The 24,661-nt window shown below is 53.6% G+C and overlaps 2 protein-coding genes across 2 annotated transcripts in view; both read left to right on the plus strand.

Annotated features, from left to right (window-relative positions):
- The window catches only part of Gna15 (G protein subunit alpha 15), a 29,154-nt gene extending 10,057 nt beyond the window's left edge, over positions 1-19,097 (plus strand). The window contains exons 2-7 of the mRNA XM_052747050.1: positions 394-578; positions 2,828-2,982; positions 3,419-3,547; positions 12,720-12,849; positions 13,992-14,145; positions 18,190-19,097. Of these exons, the coding sequence (XP_052603010.1) occupies positions 394-578; positions 2,828-2,982; positions 3,419-3,547; positions 12,720-12,849; positions 13,992-14,145; positions 18,190-18,416 (980 nt within the window). The 3' untranslated portion in view covers positions 18,417-19,097. The remainder of the gene's footprint in view (positions 1-393; positions 579-2,827; positions 2,983-3,418; positions 3,548-12,719; positions 12,850-13,991; positions 14,146-18,189) is intronic.
- A 2,508-nt stretch (positions 19,098-21,605) lies between these two features.
- Positions 21,606-24,636, plus strand: S1pr4 (sphingosine-1-phosphate receptor 4). The gene has a single exon (XM_052747049.1). It carries the CDS (start codon positions 21,799-21,801, stop codon positions 22,936-22,938), a length of 1,140 nt encoding a protein of 379 aa, XP_052603009.1. The 5' UTR covers positions 21,606-21,798; the 3' UTR covers positions 22,939-24,636.
- The last annotated feature ends 25 nt before the right edge of the window (positions 24,637-24,661 follow it).

Below are 24,661 nucleotides of genomic sequence, written 5' to 3' on the forward strand. Positions count from 1 at the left end.
CCGTGGGCTCAGTGTGGGCGCTGTGAGTTTTGTGTGAGCACCATGGACTCCATGTGGGCTCTTTGTGGGTGCCCTGGGCTTCGTGTGGGCTTGTGTGGGTGCTGTGGGCTTCATGCAGGCTCTGTGGGTGGCATAGACTCTGTGTGGAGCCATGGACTCCGTGTGGGCTCTGTGGTCGCTGTGGGCTCCGTATGGGCTTGGTGTGCGCTCCGTGGGCCCCACGTACGTGCCGTGGGCTCAGTGTGGGCACTGTGAGCTTTGTGTGAGCCCCATGTGGGCTCCATGGGTACGTTGGATGCTATGTGGGTGCCATGGGCTCTGTAGGCACTGTGGGCTCCGTGGACGTCGTGGGCAGCCTGAGCCCCTACCTCTGAGCGTGCTGTTTGTCCCCAGGACCCGGTGAGAGTGGAAAGAGCACATTCATCAAGCAGATGCGCATCATCCATGGCGCCGGCTACTCAGAGGACGACCGCAGGGCCTTCCGGCCACTCGTCTACCAGAACATCTTCGTCTCCATGCAGGCCATGATCGATGCCATGGACCGGCTGCAGATCCCCTACAGCAGGCCTGACAGCAAGGTGAGCACAAAGACCCATATTGTGTGATGTTTTCAGAGGCGATGAAAAGCATTTCCCAGCCTGGCATCCTAGGAACATCCAAAGAACCGCTTGGTCAAGTCCACCTTGACCTTGATGCTGGAAATGAGTTTACTAGGGCAGTTGATTTCTCTGTGTTTTTTTAGTATTTATTTATTTATTTATTTATTTATTTTATTTTATTTTTTTTTTTGGTTTTTTTCGAGACAGGGTTTCTCTGTGTAGCTTTGCGCCTTTCCTGGAACTCGCTTTGGAGACCAGGCTGGCCTCGAACTCACAGAGATCCGCCTGCCTCTGCCTCCCAAGTGCTGGGATTAAAGGCATGCGCCACCACCGCCCGGCCCTTAGTATTTATTTTTAATTATGTGTCTGTATATGTGAGTGCAGTTCCCCGCAGAGGCCAGGAGAGGATGCTGGCTTCCTGGGTCGGCGTTATAGTTGTGAACTGATCAACGTGTTAGGAACCACAGAGTCGCAGCTCCAGCCCTGAAGTCGATCTATTTATCGTCTGGTGTAGCTATGGCTGGGCACATTGTGGCCTCTGTCAGCCACACCCCCATTTTTATTGATTTCTTTGTTTTGTTTTGGTTTTTTGAGACAGGGTTTCTCTGTGTAGCTTTGGAGCCTGTCCTGGATCTCACTCTGTAGCCCAGGCTGGCCTCGAACTCACAGAGATCCACCTGCCTCTGCTTCCCAAGTGCTGGGATTAAAGGTGTGCGCCATTATGCCCGGTTCTGTTGTTTTTGATGAGTATATGTGCAGGCATCACTGGAGGCCAGAGGCACTGGGGTCACTGGCACATGCCTGGCCTTCTCCATTGATTCTGGAGTGGATTTCAGGTCATGTTTATGCCACAAACACTTTACCTTCTGAGCCAACTCTCCAGATCCTGGTCTCCCCTTAGGGCCACCCTGATGAAGTTACTTTCAAGGCTCCATCTCCATGGCATGCTGAGGCCCTGGAGTCCCAGCTTCACCATGTGAAGTCTGGGGGTACAGGACCCAGCTCATGGCCAGCTACAACCTTTGTGACAGGCTCTTGGGGAAGGGACCACCCCTCACCATTCCTGCCTGTCACCCAGGGTCACCCATATGCTCCCCTGCCCAGTGACACCCTCATGATTGTGAGTGTTAGAATCTGTCCCCCCCGCCAGGTGCCCCCCTGCTGGCCAGGTGCCCCCCCACCAGGTGCCCCCCCCACCAGGTGGCAGCATGAACAACCCCCTCCCCTTCCCAAGGTGCCAAGGACAAACAGGCACCATCGCCAGAGTTCACTTGGGAACTGAGTTTCCTGGGTCCCCCTACAGAGCATACTGAGGGGTTAGAGAGGTGTGAGTGCCCCTTCCCCAACAGGTCCCAGAAAGCCTTACCCAGCAGGGATAGGGCCCCTACCCTAGCCTTCCTCAGCCCCTAAATTCCAGTCCCTCCTAAACTCAGCCACATTTAAGGCTGAGCTGCGTACACCAGGTGCCAGGGAGCTGCTAGGGTCTCAGGTAAGGCTCCTGTGACCCCCCTTTCCCTCTATGGTAGGTAGAAACAGTCAACAGGCCCAGTTAGGATGATCCCACCCCCAAGATGAGGACTTGGACCCTGCAGGGGAGTACATGGGACTTTTCTTCAAAGTTCCTCTGGCCGCCTCAGGCCTTGTTCACACACAGCAAACACAACAGCATGCCCACATGTACAGTGCAGGCAAATGCATGTCCATGTGCGTGACTATATGAGTGTGAACACTGGCACAAGTATGCAGAGTGCATTGTGGGGGTGTAAACAAGGCCAGTGTCTGGGGGGAGTGAACGGAGACTGCTGTGGTTTGAACAAGGACATCAGGGCCTGGCGCACAGTGCTGGTGATGCCTGCCTGCCCCTCCCGGGGCCTCTATTAACCGGGGACAATTGCAGTGTCTCATTTCATGGGTGCCCTCCCTCACCCATTGTCCTCGGACTCCCCCAGCCCATCTGGGGTCCTTGGAGGAGCCCAGAGTGAGGCCGCGGAGCTCTGGGAGAGGTACTACTGGAGGAGGGGCGTTGGCATCGGGACACTGAAGGACGAAAGTTCATTTTTACCACCTTTCCTTGTGTGGGCCAGTGTACAAAGGGATGCTGGGCCAGTTAGGCTAGGTCACAACGGCACAAGGATGGAAGAAAGGGAGAGAGGGGATATGTTTCAGGGATGGGTTTGGGGCCCGCAGCTACCACAGGCTGCCCGAACCTCTCTCCTGTCCGTCCACAGAAGCACGCCAGCCTGGTGATGACCCAGGACCCCTATAAAGTGACCGCGTTTGGGAAGCCATATGCAGTGGCCATGCAGTACCTGTGGCGCGACGCGGGCATCCGCGCCTGCTACGAGCGCAGGCGTGAATTCCACCTGCTGGACTCCGCAGTGTAGTGAGTCTGGAGTTTGTGAGCGGATGGGTCATGGGGTCCGAGCACTGGGAACGGCCGTGGGGGCGTGACATGGGGCGTGGTCGCAGAAGGAACGGGCCAGGAGGGGAGCCAGTCTGCAAGGGGAGTGGCCAGGGCTGGGGCGGAGTCTCAGAATGTGTAGCTGGAGTGGGAAGGGGCCAGGGTGGGAGGGGCCACGGAGGACAGGGACTAGAGAGAGGCTGAGTGGCTCCGCCCAGCATTCTGAACTCTCCCAGGAGTGGATGGCCCAGATGTGTGACCCCAAGTCAGGTCAGAGTCCTTCCAGGGCCTTAGACAATACGAGACATCCAAGGTGCTGTTGGAGGGAACACCGGCCCAGAGCTCTTGGGTCTCCTGTCCCAGCCGGGTTCTTGCTTTGGCCTGAAGCCGGGCCCAGCCTCATGGGTCCCTTCCACAGCTACCTGTCACACCTGGAACGCATTGCTGAGGAGGGCTACATTCCCACAGCACAGGACGTGCTGCGCAGTCGCATGCCGACTACAGGCATCAATGAATACTGCTTCTCCGTGCAGAAAACTAAACTTCGGTGAGCACCCAGCAGAGTCCTGGCCTGGGGGTATAGGGGATTCCTTGTGTAGAAGGAACAAAGGAGCTGTCTCCTTGAGGGAGGGAGGGAGGGAGGGAGGGAGGGAGGGAGGGAGGGAGGGAGGGAGGAAGGGAGGGAAGAAGGAAGGGACAGATGGATGAGTGGATGGATGCATGGATGGATGGATGGGTGGATGAATGGATTGTTGGTTGGGTTGATGAGAGGTTGGATGGGTGGATGGATGGGTGGTTGGACGGATGTGTGGGTGATTGGATAAGTGGATAGATGCGTAGGTGGATGCATGTTTGAATGGGTGGATGGATGGGTGGAAGAGTGGATTGATGGGTGGGTGGGGGGATGCTTGCAGATAGATGGTTGGATGGGTGGGTGGGTGAATAGGTAGATTGTTGGATGGATGGATGAATGCATGGATGGATGGATGGATGGATGGATGGATGGATGGATGAATAGGTGACTGGATGGATGGTTGGATGGATGAATGGATGCATGCATTAATGGAAGGATGAGTGGATGGATGGATGGGTGGGGGATGGATGGGTGTGTGGGTAGATGGGTGGATGAGTGGTTGAATGGGTAGATGGGTGAATGAATTGTTGGGTGGATCCATAGATATATGGGTTGTTAGGTGGATGCATGGATACATAGATGAATGGATGGATGAGTGTGTGGATGGGTCTGTGGATTGATGGATGGATAGATGGAAGGATTTGTGGATGGATGTGTGGATGAAAGGGTAGATAAATGGATGGATGGAAGGATGAATGAATGGATGGGTAAGGGTTTGATGGGTGGATGGATTGATGGGTAGGTGGATGGATAAATCAATTGGCAGATAGGTGTAAGGATGTATGTGTGTGGGGATAGATGAATGAGTGGATGGTTGGGTAGATATACGGGTGGATGAATAGGTGGGTATATGTGTGGATGATTGGGTGGATGGATGTGTGGATGGGTGAATAGATGGATGGATGCCTAGATGGGTGGGTGGATGGATGGATGGATGCATGAATAGATGGATGGGTAAATGGATGGGTGGAAGGATGGATGGGTGAGTGGATGGATAGATGGATTGTGAACTGATGCATGGTTAGTTGGATGTGTAGGTGGGTGGATGAGTGGATGGGTGTGTGGGTGGATGGATGGATGTATGGGTCGGTGGATGGATGGGTGTTTGGATTGATGGATGAATGGATTTATGGATTAATGGATGAATGAATGGGTGGATAGATTGATGGATGGATGGATGGATGGGTGAGTGGATGGATAGGTGCACAAATGGATGGATGGATGGATGGATGGATGGATGAATGGATGGATGCATGGACATATGTGTGGATGGATGGGTGAATGGTTGGATGGATGGATGGAAGACTGGATGGATGGATAGGTGTGTGGATGGGTGGATGGAGAGATGGAAGGATTGTTGGGTGGGTGGGTGGGTTGATGGATGAATGGATGGATGGGTGGATGGATAGATTTATGGATGGATGCGTGCATGGATGGGTAAGTGGATGGATGGATGGATGGGTGAATGGATGTATTGGTGGATGGATGAATGTGTGGATGGTTGGATGGGTGGATGGATGGGTGGATGGATAGATAGATGCATGGATGGATGCATGGATGTATAGATGGTGGTTGATAGATGGATGGGTGGATAGATGTGTGAATGGATGTGTAGATGGATGAATGGATTGTTGGTTGGGTGGATGAGTGGTTGGATGGGTGGATGGATGAATGGATGGAAGGATAGGTGGTTGATGGATGGGTGGATGGATAGATGGTAGATGGATGAATGGATAGGTAAGTGGATCCATGGATATATGGGTGGACAGGTGGATGCATAGATGCATGGATAAACAGATGGATGAGTGGATGTATATATGGGTGGGTGGATGAATAGATGGATAGATGAATGAATGCGTGGATGAATGATGGATGAGTGGATGGATGGATGGGTCTGTGGATTGATGGACGGATGGATGGATGTGGAGATGGGTGGATGGATGGATGGGTGTGAGATGGATGAGTGGATTGATGGATGGGGGTAGATCGAAGTATATATGGGTAGATGGGTGGGTGAATGGATGTGTGGATGAATGGCTGGCTGGCTGGCTGGATAGGTGGGTGGATGAATGGGTAAGTGGATGGGTGGATGGATAGATGGAAGAATTGGTGGGTGGATGGGTGGGTGGATGGATGGATGTGTGGATGTATTGGTGGATGGATGGACGTGTATAGATGGATGTGTGGATGGTGGATGGATAGATGGATGTGTGGATGGGTGGGTGGATGGATGGATGAATTGTTGGGAGGATGCCTGGATAGATGCATGAATGGATAAATGGATGGATGGAAGAATGGATGGATAGATGGATGGAAGGATGCATAGATGAATGGATGTGTGGATTAATGGGTGGATGAGTGGATGGACGGATGGGTGGGGGATGGATGGGTGCATGGATGGATGGGTGGATGGATACATGTATGGATGGATGGGTGGATGGATGGATGGATGGATGAGTGGATGAATGGGTCAGTGAGGGGATGGATAGATGGGTGAATGGGTGGATGCTTGCAAATAGATGGTTAGATGGCTGGGTGGGTGAGTGGGTGGATTGGTGGATAGATGGATGAATGGATGGATGGGTGGATAGATGGATATGTGGATGAATGGGCGGATGGATAGGTGGATGGGTGGATGGATGGATGAATGGATGGGTGGATGGATGGGTGAATGTATGTATGTGAGGGTAGATGGATGAATGAGTGGGTGAATGGATGTTTGGGTGTATGAATGAATGGGTGTGTGGTTGAGTGGATGGATGTATGGATAGATGGATGGATGGATGGATGGATGGATGGATGGATAAATGGATGGGTGGATGGATGGGTGGGTACATGAATATATGGATCGATGAATGAATGAATCTGTTTGTGGGTGGATGGATGGGTCGGTGGGTGGATAGATGGATAGATGGATGTGTAGATGGATGAGTGGATGGTTGGTTGAGTGGATGAGTGGTTGAATGGGTGGACAGATGAATGGATTGTTGGGTGGACCCATGGATATATGGGTGGATAGGTGGATGCATGGATATGTGGATGAATGAATGGATGAGTGGGTGGATAGATGTGTGGACAAATGGATGGATGCATGTATGCATGGATGAATGGATGAATGAGTAGATGAATTATGGGTCTGTGGATTGATGGATGGATGGATGGATGGATGGATGGACGTGTGGGTGGATGGGTGGATGGATAGGTGGGTGGGTGGGTGAATAAATGGGTGGATAGATGTATGTGTGGGTAGATGGATGAATGAGTGGATGAAGGATTGTTCGGTGTATGAATGAATGAATGGATGTATGGTTGAGTGGATGGATGGGCAGATGGACGGATAAATGAGTGGGTAAATGGATGGGTGGGTATGTGAATGGATGGATCAATGGATGAATGAATCCATTTGTGGGTGGATGGATAGGTCGGTGGGTGGATAGATGGATGGATAGATGTGTAGATGGATGAATGATGGTTGGTTGGGTGGATGAGTGGTTGAATGGGTGGATGGATGAATGGATTGTTGGATGGATCCATGAATATATGGGTGGATAGGTGGATGCATGGACACATGGATGAATGAATGGATGAGTGAGTGGATGGATGGATGGACGGATGGATGGATGGATGGATGGATGGATGGATGGTGGATGGACATGTGGTGGATGGATGGGTGGATCCATGTATATATGGGTAGATAGGTGGATGCATGGACACATGGATGAAAGCATGGATGAGTGGGTGGATGGATGTGTGGACAAATGGATGGATGAATGGATGGATGTGTGAATAAATGAATGGATGGATTGGTCTGTGTATGGATGGATGGGTAGGTGGGTGGGTGGATGGATGGATGAGTGGATGGATGGATGGGTGGGTGTATGAATGAATGGGTGTGTCGTTGAGTGGATGGATGGATGGATGGATGGATGGATAAATGGATGGGTGGGTTCGTGAATGGATGGATCGATGGATGAATGAATTTGTTTGTGGGTGGTTGGATGGGTTGGTGGGTCGATGGATGGATGGATGGGTAGATAGATGAGTGGATTGTTGGTTGGGTGGATGAGTGATTGAATGGGTGGATGGATGAATGGGTGGATGGATGGGTGGTTGATGGATGAATGGGTGGATAGATGGGTGGATGAATGAATGGATAGGTAGGTGGATCCATGAATATATGGGTGGACAGGTGGATGCATGGATGTGTGGATGAACAGATGGATGAGTGGATGTATATATGGGTGGGTGGATGAATAGATGGATGAGTGGATGGATGGGTCTGTGGATTGATGGATGGACGGATGGACATGTGGAAGTATCGGTAGAAAGGTGGATGGATGGATGGGTGGATGAATGGATGGTTGGATGGGTGTGAGATGGATGAGTGGATTGATGGATAGGGGTAGTTTGAAGTATATATGGGTAGATGAGTGGGTAGATGGATGGATGCATGGATGGATGGGTGGATGAATGCATAGATGCATGGATGGATGTGTGGATGGATGGATGGATGGATGGATGGATGGTTGGTTACATGGATGGATGGGTGAATGGATGGATGGATGGATAGGTGGATGGATGGATGGATGGATGGATGGATGGATGGATGGATGGATGTGTAATGAATGGGTAGATGGATGAAATGAATGGTTGGATGGTTGCATAGATGGATGGGTGAATGAATGGATGGATGGATGCACAAATGGATGTGTAAATGAGTGGGTGGATGGATGGAATGGATGGATGGATGATTGGATCGGTGGATGGATGAATAGATGGGTGGATGGATGGTTGGGAAATGAATGGGTGGATGGAGGGATAGATGGGCAGGTTGGTGGCAGATGGATGGATGGATGGATGGATGGATGGATGGATGGGTGAATGAATGGTTGCATGGATGGATGGGTGGATGAATGAATAGATGGATGTGTGGATGTGTGAATGAATAAATGAATGGATGGATGGATGGAAGGATAGATGGATGGATGTGTGGATGGATGGGTGATTGAATGGGTGGATGGATGGGTGGATGAGTGGATGGGTGGGTGGATGGATGCGTGAATGTATGGGTGGGTGGATGAATGGATGGATGGGTGTATGGATAGATGGATGGGTGGATGTGTGAATGAATGGATGGAAGAATGGATTGATTGATAGATGAATGGATGGATGGATGGGTGATTGAATGGATGGAATGGATGGATGGATGGGTGCAAGATTGATGAGTGGATTGATGAATGGGGGTAGATCGAAGTATATATGGGTAGATGAGTGGGTGGATGGATGGATGCTTAGATGGATGGGTGGATGGATGGATGGGTCGGTGGATGGATAGATGAATGGTTGGTTGCATGGATGAATGGATTGTTGGATGCGATGGATGGATGGATGGATGGGTCGGTGGATGGATAGATGAATGGTTGGTTGCATGGATGAATGGATGGAAGGATGGACTGATTGATGGATGGATGGGTGATTGAATGGATGGAATGGATGGATGGATGGGTGCAAAATTGAGTGGATTGATGAATGGGGTAGATTGAAGTATATATGGGTAGATGAGTGGGTGGATGGATGGATGGATGGATGGGTGGGTGGATGGATGGATGAATGGTTGGTTGCATGTATGAACGGATTGTTGGATGCAATGGATGGATGGATGGATGAATGCTTGGGAAATGAATGGGTGGATGGATAGATAGATGGGCAGATGGGTGGGTAGATGGATGGATGCTTGGATGTATGGGTGGGTGGATGGATGGTTGCATGGATGAATGTATGGATGGATGGATGGATAGATGGGTGAATGGATGGATGAATGGTTGGTTGAATGGATGAATGGATGATGGATGCAATGGATGGATGGATGGATGGATGGATGGATGGATGGATGGATACACAGATGGATATGTAAGTGAATGGGTGGATGGATGGATGGGTCAGTAGATGGATGTGTGGATGGATGAATGAATGGATGGATAAATGGATGAATGAACGGATGGATGGATGGATGGATGAATGGCTGGGAAATGAATGGGTGGTTGGATGGATAGATTGGCAGATGGGTGGGTGGATGGATGGATGTGTGGATGTATGGGTGGGTGGATGAATGGATGGATGGGTGGATGAATGGTTGCATGGATGAATGTGTGAATGGATGTATGGCTGGATGGGTGAATGGATGGATGGGCAGGTGGGTGGATGGATGGATGAGTGGATGGATGAATGGATTGTTGGGTGGACCCATGGATATATGGGTGGATAGGTGGATGCATGGATATGTGGATGAATGAATGGATGAGTGGATGGATGGATGTGGGGACAAATGAATGGATAGATGGATGCATGGATGAATGGATGAATGAGTAGATGAATGTATGGGTCTGTGGATTGATGGATGGATGGATGGATGTGTGGGTGGATGGGTGGATGGATGGGTGGGTAGGTGGGTGGGTGGATAAATGGGTGGATGGATGGATGTGTGGGTAGATGGACGGATGAGTGGATGAATGGATAGGTGTGTGGTTAAGTGGATTGATAGATAGATGAATGGATGGATGGAGAGACAGATGGATGGATAAATGAGTGGGTGGATAGATGGGTGGGTACGTGAATGGATGGCTCAATGAATGAATGAATGTGTTTGTGAGTGGATGGATGGGTCGGTGGGTGGATAGATGGATAGATGGATGAGTGGATGGTTGGTTGGGTGGATGAGTGGTTGAATGGGTGGATGGATGAATGGATTGTTGGGTGGATCCATAAATATATGGGTGGATAGGTGGATGCATGGATATGTGGATGAATGAATGGATGAGTGGGTGGATGGATGTGTGGACAAATGGATGAATGGGTGTGTTGATGCATGGCTAGATGGGTGTGTGAATGGATGGGTGGATGGATGGATGATAGATGTTTGGATGGATGGATGGGTGGGTGGGTGGGGGGGGTTGTTTGTGACTGCTGAGGAATGGTATCTAGTTTGGCAGCACATGGGAAGCAGAGCTGACTTGTTTTCTTTCTTTGAGGAATGACTGAGCAGTCTCTGGTCTGGCATAGAAACTCATAAATGATCGGTTGGCTCTCAGTGACCTGGGGTGCAGTTTCAGGAAATGATATCAGAAGTCTATCATTGTCTGCTTGTCCCCCATTGTATGTGTCTGTGTTTGTGTGCATGTGTGCACGTGTGTATGCATGTGAGTGCATGTGTCTGTGTGTGTCTGTATGTGCATGCATGTATGAGTGTTTTGACACAGGTTCTCTCTGTATTCTCAGGCTAGCCTCAAGCTCAAAGAGCTCCTTCTGTTCCCTCCTCCTCAGTGCTGAGGCGTGTCCCTGTACTGGGCTTGGTTCCTACTTTTGAGTGACAGAGCTTGTTCTGGAAAAGTTACTGTGGGTCTTTTTTTTTTTTTTTTTGGTTTTTCGAGACAGGGTTTCTCTGTAGTTTTGCGCCTTTCCTGGAACTCACTTTGTAGACCAGGCTGGCCTCGAACTCACAGAGATCCGCCTGGCTCTGCCTCCCGAGTGCTGGGATTAAAGGCGTGCGCCACCACCGCCCGGCTACTGTGGGTCTTTGATTCGTGTGTCTGTGAAGTTTCAAATGTGTAGATGAAGGAACCCTTTCAACTCCAAGTTCTGAACCTGCCTCAGTTCCCCCTTCTGTGCCCTCCGTTCTCTGAGGATTCTGTTAGTGTCATAGTATGTCTGTCTGTCATCTACACTGTGAGTAATATCTACTGCTCAGGAAGGTGACAGCCAGATCCATATCAGTGACCCAGTTTCTGAGAAGCCACAGGAAGGGGTGGTGGTCCTTGCTTTTGTTGTGGTTGTGGAAGGGAGGGTGCGCCCTCCTTGAGCTACAGAGGGGTCACATCCATTCTGGGAATCAGCAGAGGACACAGGGGCCCATTCTACTGATGGGAAAACCGAGTCTGAGGAGGTGTGGCCAGAACCACAGCCTTCCGTCGGCACCTGTGCTGAAGGCTCACAGATAAGCGGTGTCATCCTTTGGCCCCCCAACTCAATATCCTTGTGTCTCACACATTCCTGATACTGATTAATTGAATGTAATTATGTGAGCATGTGGGGGTCAGCTGGGATTGTGCATGTGAATGCAGTACCCGCAGGTGCCAGAAGGGGGTGTCAGGTCCCCGGGAACTGGAGTCACAGATGGTTGTGAGCCACCACTGTGTCCTCTGCAGGGACAGCAGGTGTGCTAACCGCTGAGCCGTCCCTCCTGCCCCCATGGAGAACATGCAGGCCTGCACCAACGAAGAACCTTCTGCAATTTCTGTGTGTGCTTGTGAACATCAGTGTGCATGTGTGTGCACGAACGTGTGTACGGAGGCCAGAGGTCGGGGTAGGGTTTCCCCACTCACTCTCACCTTGTCTTGGTGGGACAGGGCCTCTCCCTGAGCCTGGTGCTCACCTATCTATTCAGTCCCAGCATCCTCCTCTCTGTCTCCTTCCTCATTGATGATTACAGGTGCATGCTGGGAATTCGAAATCACAGCCATTACTTGCCTAACAAGCAGTTTTAGCCACAGGACTGACTCCCCAGCCCTGTGGTTTTTATTTATTTTTTATTTATTTATTTATTTATTTATTTATTTATTTATTTATTTTTTGGTTTTTCGAGACAGGGTTTCTCTGTGTAGCTTTGCGCCTTTCCTGGAACTCGCTTTGGAGACCAGGCTGGCCTCGAACTCACAGAGATCCGCCTGCCTCTGCCTCCCGAGGGCTGGGATTAAAGGCGTGCGCCACCACCGCCCGGCCTATTTTTATTATATATTATATATATATATGGGGGAGGAAGGGAGAGGAGGTGGATCTCATTCTGTAGTTCAGGCTGGCCTTAACTCTGTCAGCCACCCTCACACTATGGCCATCCTCCTGCCTCAGCTTTGTGAGCATAGTGTGACTCATACAGCAGGCCACACAGCTGTGCAGTCTGTCCTTGTATCCAATGGTGACAGGTCTTACGACTCTGGTGCAGCTGAGTCTGGGGTGATGGTGAGCAGGGGCCTGGTCATGTGACCTCTCTCAATGGCAAGGGCGTGGGGGGTGTCTCTTGGTTTTTCTTCAGCATCGTGGATGTTGGTGGCCAGAAGTCGGAGCGTAAGAAATGGATCCACTGCTTTGAGAATGTCATAGCCCTCATCTACCTGGCCTCCCTGAGCGAGTATGACCAATGCTTGGAGGAGAATGATCAGGAGGTGAGGGAGCTGTCGTCACAGGCAGGGTGCCGTTGGGGGGCGAGGACCCCCTCCATCGCAGCAGGACAGCACACCTGCCTGAACAGGAGCGCCTTAACCCCCCATCTTTTGTGCTGGGCCTTTGTGGGACCTGATCCCCAAACCCACCTCAGGACACACAGGTCTCCCAACCTCTGCTGACCCCTCTAGGAGTAGCTGTTGACACACCTGTGCAGAGATGAGGAGCTGTGGCCAAATGCCATCACACCCCAAGTCAGATAAGGTGATGGAACCTCTGTGGGTCACCGTAGACCCCAGTCCTGTTGCTGGATGGTCTCTGTGTGGCTCAGCATGGAAACCATCTCCTAGGAGAATGGTTCAATATCCCCCCTCTCTTTCCCCACTTCTCTCTGTCTCTCTCTCTGTCTCTGTATCTCTGTCTCTCTGTCTCTCTCTCACTCTCTCACTCTGTCTATCATCTCTGTCTGTCTGTCTCTCTGTCTCTCTCTGTCTCTCTGTCTCTGTCTCTGTCTCTCTCTCTCTCTCACACACACACACACACACACACACACACGGACTTTACTCATTCCCAGTCTTCTTGACTTGGCCTCCCTAAGGCTGAATTAATGGATCTCAGCTTCTAGAGCAGCCACACAGGATATACCAAGGTCCTGTGGCCACTGTGACCAAGCAGAGCAGCTCAGGTGGCTTAAAATGCAGACACCCAGTTTTTATTTAGTTCTGGGACCTGGGAGTGTGAGGTCAGGGTGTGGAAAGAGTCAGGCCCCTCTGAGATCCAGGTTCCTCTCAGCATCTGGTGGTGTCCTTGGCTCATAGGAGCTCAGCCTCCTGTGTGTTCCCATCTTCAGACAGTGTTCCCTATGTGAGGACACCTGTCATTGGATTAGATGGCTCTCTGGTGACTTGTGGCTTCACCTTGGCCCATCACATGTGAGAAGTCCCATTCAAATGTTTTCATACTCTAGTGGTCCAATCGGAAGTCAATTCTGGAAGAATATTGCTCAACTCAGGATGTTGGGCACACAGGATGCTTAGGTCCAGCCCTTCACACTCAAAGAGAAGGTCGGAGATACCCCAAGTCTTCATCACCCAGTGGGTGAAGGCATACTGCTGGGGCCACCACCTGCCTCTGTCCCCCACAGAACCGCATGAAGGAGAGCCTAGCACTGTTCAGCACAATCCTAGAGCTACCCTGGTTCAAGAGCACCTCGGTTATCCTCTTCCTCAACAAGACAGACATCCTGGAGGAGAAGATCCACACCTCCCACCTGGCCACATACTTCCCCAGCTTCCAGGGTGAGTGGTTCTAGAACATTCTATACCCTTGTCTCCCTGAAGCAGCTCCCCAGGGAGAACCTTGCCAAGGCTCACCCCTTATCTGGAGTCACCAGAAGTTTCAAAGAGAATAAGGACTTGGGTTCCCAGCTCAGCTGCTTCCGATACTTCATGAGCCTCGGTTTCTCCCTCTGTGGAATGGAAATTAAGGTGACCCTCTTAGCAGATGGATGAAAGGTTCTATAAAATCTATTTCTAAGCCCGGTGTGGTGGCATGCTTTAATCCCAGCACTCAGAAGGCAGAGGCAGGTAGATCTCTGAGAGTTTGAGGCCAGCCTGGTCTACAGAGTGAGTTCCAGAACAGTCAGAGCTACACAGAGAAACCCTGTCTCAGAAAACAAGAACAACAACAAAAATCTATTTCTGTTTTCATGGAGGTGGGGACTGCAGGGCCTTAAACACAATAGTCAGGGGCTCCACCCTGACCACGCCCCCAGCCCCCTCACTGGGGATTCTAGGCGGGGCTCCACCCCGACCACGCCCCCAGCCCCTCACTGGGGATTCTGGGCGGGGTTCCACCCTGACCACGCCCCCAGCCCTTCACTGGGGGATTCTGGGCGGGGCTCCACCCTGACCACGCCCCCAGCCCTTCACTGGGGGATTCTAGGTGGGGCTCCACCCTGACCACGCCCCCAGCCCCTCACTGGGGGATTCTAGGCGGGGGCTGTCCTGCTGACCCCCACCTCTGTCCTGTGCTGTAATTTTCATAGATTCATCAGTCCTCTTTCAGTAACATCCAATATGTTATCTCATTTGTGTGGTCTTTTTTTTTCTTTTGTTTCCTGAGACAGGGTTTCTCTGTGTAGCCCAGGCTGTCCTGGAACTCACAGAGATCCACCTGCCTCTGTCTTCTGAGTGCTGGGATTAAAGGCGTGCGCCGCTGCCGTCTTCATTAGACACATATGACACATGTAAACAATATTGGAACTCACCTTCCACAGAGCAAGGCAGGTCCACAGCAGCTAGGTGGGAACCGCTGTTTTTCCAGACCCTTCCTGGAAGGGAGGAGGGTATTTGGAGAGCTGAGAAGGTACAGAGCTACAAGGATCTGCTCTGTTGGGAGGAACCTTCGCAAGCACCCTTAAGCCTTGTTCAAGATCTCATGGTCAGAAATTTGGTCCTCCCTCCCTCTCTCCCTCCCTCCCTCGTTCACTCCCTCCCCCCTTCTCTCCCTCTGTCTCTCTCTGTCTCTCTCTTTCTCTTGAGACAGGATCTCACTGTGTAGCTCTGGCTGGCCTTCAACTCTGAAGACCAGGCTGGTCTGTAAGTCTGAACGCGGAGACTAAAGGTGTGCGCCATCCCTCCCAGCCAATGGTTAAAGATTTGGGAAGGGCTGAGCTAGGTAAATTGGTTCCACTGCCGCGTGGCTGGGACCAGAGAGACCCCAAGAAGGTGCCTGCCTTCTCCCAGGAGTCTTGTGCTGTGTGCACTGGGGAGCCAGCTTTCCCCATGTGCCCCACTCCCCTCACAGTGTGGCTGACTCTGGGTGGCCAGACGTTTGCCCAGGGGGAAGCCATCTATCGTGATCAAGCCTCAGGGAAGTCCGTGTGGCTGCCACCGAAGTTGATTGACCAACCTAGGTTCAACAAGATGGGAGCTGCTCTACCTAAGCGCGGTGGGTCTCAGGAGGCAGGCTCTCCAGCTTCCTGTGCCCGCTGTGGCAGAGGACTGTACCAAGGGCACAGAAGTGAGTCTCCCGCCAGCTTAGGAGATGCGAGATCTGAAATCGGCAAGCATGGAACTCCCCGCTCCGAATCCGGCCATGATCTGCAATGCTGAGCAGATAAGTTTCTGCAGACACTTTGACCTCAACCCTCGCCCAGCCGTGATCCAGGCTGCAGTCCAAGACACCAGGTCAAAGGTCACACAAACGCAACTTCGGTGAACTCTGGTGCCAGGATTTGACCACTGGCTCTGGTCGTAGCTGAGAGGCCCAAGACCCCCCTCCATGCTGTCATATCCCTCAAGGCCGAGTGGGGGACAGACATGAAGTTCTGGGCACCCTCCAGTGCGTCTTAGCTGAGAAGTCCTGAGAACCAGGCTGCGGCCAAGAGAGTCTGGGAAGAGGAAACGGGCGGTTTGGAAAGACTGTTTCCAACATGGGCCAGTGTCTTAGTCACTGTTCTCTCGCCGTGAAGAGAAACCATGACCCGGCCGCTCTTACAAAGGAAGTACTCTATCAGTGGCTTGTTGACGCTTTCAGAGTGTTGTTAGTCCACCATCATCATGGCAGGAAACAGACAGGCAGGGTGCTGGAGCAGAAGCTGAGAACTTCACATGCAGGCAGCAGGCAGAGAGAGAATGAGACTGAGGGCGGGGAGTGTACTCTCAAAACCAGTGAACCTCCTCCTTCAATGCGGCCATGCCTCCTACAACGCGGCCACGCCTCCTACAACATAGTCACACCTCCTCCAACAAGGACACGCCTCTTCCAACGAAGGACACGCCCCTCCAAGGAGGACACGCCTCCTCCACCAGGGACACACAGTCTCACTTTCCCCAAACAGTTCCCCATCTGGGACCGTTCTCATCAAACACCACAGGTTCCCAAAATCTTATTTACCACTGACATTTCTCCGTGTTTTGCTTTCTGTGACAATTTCCTCAGTTATTTGCTTAAAGACCAAAATAGCCTGAGGATGTGGCTCCATAGCGGAGTGCTTGTCCAGCAAGTGAAAGACCCTGGTTTCAATCCCCAATATTGCCAGAAAAATTAAAGGCAGGCGGTGGTGGCGCACACCTTTTATCCCAGCACCGGGAGGCAGAGGCAGGAGGATCTGTGAGTTCGAGGCCAGCCTGGGCTACAGAGTGAGTTCCAGAATAGCCAGGGCTACACAGAGAAATTCTGTTTGTCAGGGGGAAACAAAAAAACATTGAAAACTGGAGAGGCTGGAGAGACAATTCCCTGGCTCAGCGGGTAAAGGGCACGGCAAGAGTTCGAATCCCCTGTATATATAGAGAGAGCTAGGCACTGTGCTGCGAAGACCCGGGAGGGTGGGGCTCTCGGGGCAGACGGCCTCTGCCCCCTGTGCCCGCTCACACGCACAGCACTCACACAGAATACAAGAGGAAATCTCGCTGCACTCCAGTCAGATCAGTAACTCTCACTTAAACAACTGCGTAGAGCAGGACATCTTCCACTGCAGAGCTGGGGAAACTGAGGCATAGACAGGCAGAGTCACTGGCTAGACAAGCCAGGGAGGAGGCTGGGGCCACAGGAGAAGGCCGCCTGGTCCTTCAGTCTGTCTTTGTCTCATTCCCTCCAGACAGACCTTCTCCCCAGAACCTCCCACCCCAGGTCCCAGCGCGTACACACACAGCCACGCTCAGTGTTCTTACCTGGGTGCCAGGATTTGAACACAGGTCTTCATGCTTGGCAGCAAGCAGTCTTACCCACAGAGCCATCTCCTCGGCCCTGGAAGCAGAATTCGAACCCACGCTGTTTGCACCCAGAGTGCCCCCCCACACACACACATACACGCCCCACCATGTGACCTCCACGATTTTCAAAGATTGACAGCATCTGGGGAGGACTGCATGCCTGAAACACCCAGGTCTCTGGACCTGTTCCCAGTCGAGGGAGGGAGGCCCCGCCCCACCCTGGTCCCCAAGTCCCCAAGCTGAGCCTCATGTCATATGACTCTTACAAGTTAGTCCTCATTCCCATTGGCTGGGATGACAAAGATGGTGTCTGCCCTCAATAAAGATGACAGGAGTGGCTCTGAGGGCCCCCCAGAACTTCACAAGGCTCAGTCCCCAGCACCGCACAAACCCAGCCTGAAGCCGCTGTCCTATCATCCCAGCACTAGGAAGGTGGAAGCAAATGGGTCAGGAGTTCGAAGCCAGTCAGGGCTACAGGGTGACCTGGAGGCCAACCTGGGCCACATAGAAGGTTCAGGCCAGCCTGGGCCACATGGGGGTTCGAGGCCAGCCTGGGCCACATGGGGGTTCGAGGCCAGCCTGGGCCACGTACAGGAGCCGAGCCGACCCCACCCCTCTCCGCAGGTCCCCGACGTGACGCAGAGGCCGCCAAGCGCTTCATCATGGACATGTACGCGCGTGTGTACGCGGGCTGCGCGGAGCCCCACGATGGCGGCAGGAAGGGGTCCCGCGCGCGCCGCCTCTTTGCACACTTCACCTGCGCCACGGACACGCACAGCGTCCGCAGTGTGTTCAAGGATGTGCGGGACTCGGTGCTGGCTCGGTACCTAGACGAGATCAACCTGCTGTGATGTGGCCCGCCCGGCCTCAGTTTACCCACGGGGCGGGGCCGGGACTCCACCCGGGACGTCCCTCGGGGCACCGTGGTGGCAAGGATAGGGCACTCCCTGGCGGACGCTCAGGAATCTGCAGGGCGAGGGCTCCCCACGCTGGTCCAGGCCCGAGCGCGATTCATTCCCTTGCCCTCCTTCTAGTTACTAGAGAGAGGACAAGAGTCAGGCCTTTAACCCGGGCACTCAGGAGGATGTCTGCGAGTTCCAGGACAGCCAGGGCTACCTAGACCGGATTGAACCAGTCTGGGGCCCTCTCCACATCCTCCAGTGCCATCCTCACCTTGGGGCATGCGTGAAGGTGTCATGGAGGGAGAGAGGAAGTTCTGTTGGTTGTCTGCCCACTCGTGGGCCTGAGGTAGAAGCCTGCCAAAGACGGTTTTGACATGCCCACAGCCGTGAGGAGCCCTCTGTCCCCAGACTCCAGCCCACCACACTACTCAGCGTTGCCCCACACCGATGTGCGCTTGGTTCCTCCACGACCCCTTAGTAAAGGGGAAACCGGGCGGCGAGATGGCTCCGCCTGTGAAGACGCTTGCGGCCAAGCCTGACCGCCGGAGTTCGGTCCCCCGATCGCTCGGTAGGAACAGTGCCTGAGTCTCAGAGTCGGATCCCACAGGCGTGCATGGTGACGCACACAAAGAAATAAATGTAATTAAACAACAACAACAAAAAAACAAAAAACGGGAAACGAGTAGAGAAATACTGTCCCCAGAGGCAGTGATTGGGAGGCTGAGGCAGGAGGATTGCAGCTTCCTTGTCCTCAGCGTGCCCAGCCAGGCAGGGGACACCGCACTCAGACAACTTCAAATCTGGGCCAGAGACTGGGCGTGGTGGGGAATAGATGGCTCACTGGGTAAGTGCTGAAGTCCAAAGACACGAGTTCGACTCCCCAGAATCCACCCAGGAGCCAGCACAGTGGTGCGCGCCTGTCATGAGGTGGGAGCAGTGGGAGCAGTGGGAGCTAGCAGGGCAGCCCAGGGCGGCCCAGCCGGTCAGTGAGCCCCAGGTTCCCTGAGAGACCCCGGCCTCACACAGGGTGGGAAGCTACCGAGGAAGACGCCCAACCCCAGTGACATCACCACAACAGATGAGGGCGGAGAACTGAACCCTTCTCTGGCTCCTGAGCAGTGGGGTTATAGCTGGGCTGTTCTCAGGGGTCCCACGGTGGCACATTGCAGACTGAGTTCTCTCTGCAGCTCCCTGGTACGTGTCCTTGTAACAGCTGCGTAGTACTCCACCCTGGGACACAGCCTGGCTTTAACCAGGTGCTGGGAGTGGGAGCCAGAGTCTCACGGATGTGAAGCCCGGCTCTGGCGCCATTTCGTGCCTCCCGACATTTTTGTATCTGCAAACAGCACCTGGGAGAATTGCCTTCCTCACAGGGGCCAGAGCGCGGTCTCCACGGCGGCGGCGGTGTACCCGGGGCAGGAAGAGGGCGCACACACCGCGTGGCTTCGCTTGCTGTCGATGGAGACACCTCCTGTGGGGGACACGTGTCTGTAAGCTTGTGCTCTGTATGGTGGTCAGGGGATTGGTCAGCCCTCACTCAGCACCACTCACTCCAGGGTGCTGTGCTCAGTCCTCCCATGCATAGCACTTCAGTGCTGACTTGAACCATGTCAGGGGTGTGGCTGACGCTTGGAACCAGGTCTCAACCAGGGTGAATGTCAGCACCGTGGCGCGTCTGTGGTCACGAGATTAGCTGGGCTCAGGGTCCATCTGGGAACAGGGCTCAGTATAGGACAGAGACTTGGGGAGTCAGTGAAAAGGGGCCCAGGGCACTGGGCGGGATCTGGGCCTCACGTGGATCCCAGGTCAGAGGGAGGGCTGCACTCAAGTGTGATGATCGGGGCTCAGCCTGAGGTGACCTGGGATCCCGGCTCAGCGCGGGGAAGGCTCCGCTCCTGGTCTGGCTCAGCCCCTGTGATTGACACCTGTGATTGACACCCAGGCTGGGTCCCGCCCCTCCGCAGTCGCCCGCCCCGGCCCCTCCCAAGTGGCCCCGGGTGTTGGTGACCGGTGACCCGGGGCGCAGGGTGCCGGAAGCGGGGTCCCCGCCCTGCCCTTCCCCGGAACCCCAGAGGACACCCGACCCCCTGGGCACCCTTCTCCCTCATAGCCACCCCGCGCCCCTGCGGGAGACCCCGTTTCCCCACCCCTCCCCATTTCGGGATGTGCTCGCCCCCTGCCCGGGTCCCTAATTTAAACAACCGGATGGATACCGCACAGCCTTCTGCCGGCCTCAGTTTGCCCTCCTAGCAAAGTTGAATGCAAAATGGTCCTGAGTCGGCCCTGCCTGGGAGTTACAGGTGCTTCTACACATGGATTAGGCGCCTACTGTGTTTGGGTGACATTTATTAAGCACTTGGTGTGTGTGGAAAGGTGACAAACGTTTATTAAGCGTCCCTGGTACAGGAAACACATTCCTGGTCAAGCGCCTGGTGTGTGGGGATGACTATTTTTCCCCCCGCTGAGTGACATTAATTAAGCACCTACTCTGTACGGGTGGCACACATTCATTATTATTATTATTTTATTTATTTTTTTTTAACACAGGGGCTCTCTAATATGTAGCCCTGGCTGGCCTGGAACTCGCAGAAATCCACCTGCCTCTGCCTCCGAGTGCTGGGCTTAAAGGCCTGCGCTGTTACACATTTATTGAGCACCTCTGTGTACACACATCAAACACTGATTAAGCACCTGCTGTTTATGGTCACAGAACATTAAGCACCAGTGAATGACTCAGGGGATAAAGGTGCTTGTGGCCAAGCCCTGGCAACCAGAGTTCGGTTCTGGGACCCACATGGTGGCAGGAGAGAACCCACTCCTGTAAATTGCCCTCTGACCTCTGCCCGTGGTGTGGCACATGCTCACCCCTACACACCATAAATAAATAAACGTAACAAGACTTTTTAAAAAATTATGAAGCACCTTCTGTGTGCGGGTGGCCCTCGGTGGGTTTGGGTGACATCACCCTGGCTGCATACAAGTGAAAACACTTAAGATGGACCTTCTGTGTACGGATGACAAACATTTATTAAGCACCTGCTGCATGTAAGCACGCTGGGAACAGTTGGTTCTTGGGACTGGGCAGGTGCCAGGCGGTACCCATTGTCCTCGGGACCGGGGAAGGGGACACTGGGCAGGGGTGAGAGTGTGGAGGACTCCTCCCGGCCCCCCTCAACCGTCGCTCAGGGTGCCCCTCCCTGCCCTGGCCTCGCCCCCGCCCACCGGGGGGCACCTTGAGCATAACAGGAAATTTCAAACAACAGGAAACCCAGGCCAGGCTTGCAACTCCACCCTGCTGGGGGCCTCTGTCAGTCTGTCCCCGCGGGAGGCCATGAACATCAGCACCTGGTCCTGTCACCGGCTGGCGGCCAGCGGTCACAGCCACCTCATTGTCCTGCACTACAACCACAGTGGGCGGCTGGCCGGCCGCGGGGGCCCCGAGGACGGTGGCGGGCTGGGCACGCTGCGGGGGCCGTCGGTGGCGGCCGGCTGCCTGGTGGTGCTGGAGAACGCGGTGGTGCTGGCCGCCATCGCCACCCGCATGCGGTCGCGCCGCTGGGTGTACTACTGCCTGCTGAACATCACGCTGAGCGACCTGCTCACCGGCCTGGCCTACCTGGTCAACGTGCTGCTGTCGGGGACGCGCACCTTCCAGCTGTCCCCCGCGCACTGGTTCCTGCGGGAGGGCTTGCTCTTCATGGCCCTGGCCGCGTCCACCTTCAGCCTGCTCTTCACAGCCGGCGAGCGCTTCGCCACCATGGTGCGGGTGGCCGAGAGCGGGGCCACCAAGACCAGCCGCGTGTACGGCTGCATCGGGCTGTGCTGGCTGCTGGCGGCCACGCTGGGCCTGCTGCCTCTCCTGGGCTGGAACTGCGTGTGTGCCTTCCCACGGTGCAGCAGCCTGCTGCCCCTCTACTCCAAGGGCTACGTGCTCTTCTGCGTGGTGGTCTTCGCCCTCATCCTGGTGGCCATCCTGGGCCTCTATGGGGCCATCTTTCGGGTGGTCCGGGCCAACGGGCAGAAGTCCCCGCGTCCTCCGGCCCGCCGCAAGGCCCGCCGGCTGCTCAACACTGTGCTGATGATTTTGGTGGCCTTTGTAGTGTGCTGGGGTCCTCTGTTTGGCCTGCTCCTGGCCGACATCTTCGGTTCCAACGTCTGGGCCCAGGAGTACCTACGTGGCATGGACTGGATCCTGGCCCTGGCCGTGCTCAATTCTGCCATCAACCCCCTCATCTATTCCTTCCGCAGCCGCGAGGTGCAGCGCGCAGTACTGGCCTTCCTCTGCTGCGGCTGTCTCTGGTTAGGCCTGCGGGGTCCTGGTGACTGCCTGACCCGGATCACCGAGGTCCACTCCGGTGCGTCCACCACCGACAGCTCGCTAAGGACAAGAGACAGTTTTCGGGCTTCCAGATCACTCAGCTTCAAGATGCGAGAGCCGCTGTCCAGCATTTCCAGTGTCCGAAGTGTCTAGAGCTTGGACAGTCCAGCTGCCAGGATGAACACTCTACAGACCCTCCCGGGAGAGGTGAGAAGGGACTGGACACACGATCCTGGCCATGCCAGCAGGTCCCAGGGTCTGTTCACGGAGCCTCCCCATGCTGAATGTCTGGCAGAGCAGAGAGTGGCCAGAACCAGATCCAGAGGGTCTGGGCCTCAGTCTGGTCCTCACCTTCACCAGGACGTGAAGGGGACACACCATGCCTGAGTTCACCAACAGGACAGCACACTGTGGTCCCTTGTTAGTCACACCTGTGTGTGAGTGTGTGCGTGTGTGTGTGTCAGGAAAGGGGGTGGGGGCTGCTGTCACACTGTGCACAGTGCTCTGTGAGGGTGCTGAGATGGAGGGGCGCCTACCCCATTTGTCTGAAGGCAGCCACATTGCTGAGATGTTGCAAGAAGGAGTGGAGCTGGGGGACACACCAGTCAGTCATCCCCCTCCACGGTGACTTCCCCATTGGGACAGGCAGCCCGCCCCCATGACCTCCTGTCTCTAGCTCAGCTTCTCTATGTATGTGGGGAGAATGGACCCACCCACCCCAGGTCTGGGGCAATATCTTGACCTGGTCCTGTAACCCCGTGGACTCACCCTTCCGTTTCTGAACCATGGTGATGTGCTGTGACAGGGGACCGTGGACCTCACTGTTCGATAGCGCAGCTGCGAGCCATGCAGGGCTGTGTAAGATCATTAAAATGAAGGAAACCTACACATTCAGTTTCTCAGTGTATTGTAACCGAGTCCCACCGACAGTGACTGTAAGGATGGCAGTGATTGTCACTCAGTTCTGGGTAGAAGTCCAAGGTTTTGGGCACACATCTGTTGACTTTTCTACACTTTTATCTCCAATGGGTTGTGGCCTTGGTGCTTAGCATAAGGCCTGGTATACACTTGGCATCTACTTGTTGCAGACTAATCACTCTCTGGGACAAGGCCAGTAGTCTGAATCTTAGAATCTGCTTTCTCACCTAAGGCCATCAGAGAAGGCTTCATCCCCAAGTTCTCCACAAGCTTGGAGCGTTCTCCTAAAGCTTATCAAGCACCTACTGCATACCTTACTCAAAGCTCACACCAGTTCTCATATTGAATTCTTATCTGTGTCTGGTGGTGGGTGGGTGGCAGTGTTTGGTCATTTATTTCTTATTTATTGTATTCCTAGAGGTGTGAGTGACATATAATTTTAATTCACACCTTAAATTACCCTAACCGAAGTCACTGGGACTGGTCAAATCCATAGCAATATTGGGTACTCCGAAATTAAATTTGAATTTGCAGTAGGCGAACCAAAAATTTTAGGTTAAATATGTCCCAAATATGAATAGGGATAACGAAGACCTCCCGACCGTCACACCAGTTCCACTATTGCCACATCCATCTCCCCACTGCCACTAAAGTCCGTGCCAGTCCCTGCCTTACCTAACCTTGCCACCTGCCCCGAATTTTATTTATTTTTTAGCCATCTTCTCGTTCATTCACTTCAGAATCCTGTGGACACCCACTGGATGCCACGTCTTGTGGTCGGGGCTCTAGGCACCTTCAAGACAAAGATCTGATTCCTCATTAAGTTTCATATCTGCTTTTTTCCGCGTTTTAACCTCCTCCCCTTTCAGAGACTACAGAACGACTCCAGTTCCCATCATCCTTTGTGCTTGCCCGACAGGACTACAATTCCCAGGAGAACCAAGGCATCAGCCGGGCA

The sequence above is a fragment of the Peromyscus californicus genome, unplaced genomic scaffold, assembly GCF_007827085.1.
Source record: "Peromyscus californicus insignis strain IS unplaced genomic scaffold, ASM782708v3 Scaffold_1__1_contigs__length_55948999, whole genome shotgun sequence".
Lineage (NCBI taxonomy): Eukaryota > Metazoa > Chordata > Mammalia > Rodentia > Cricetidae > Peromyscus > Peromyscus californicus.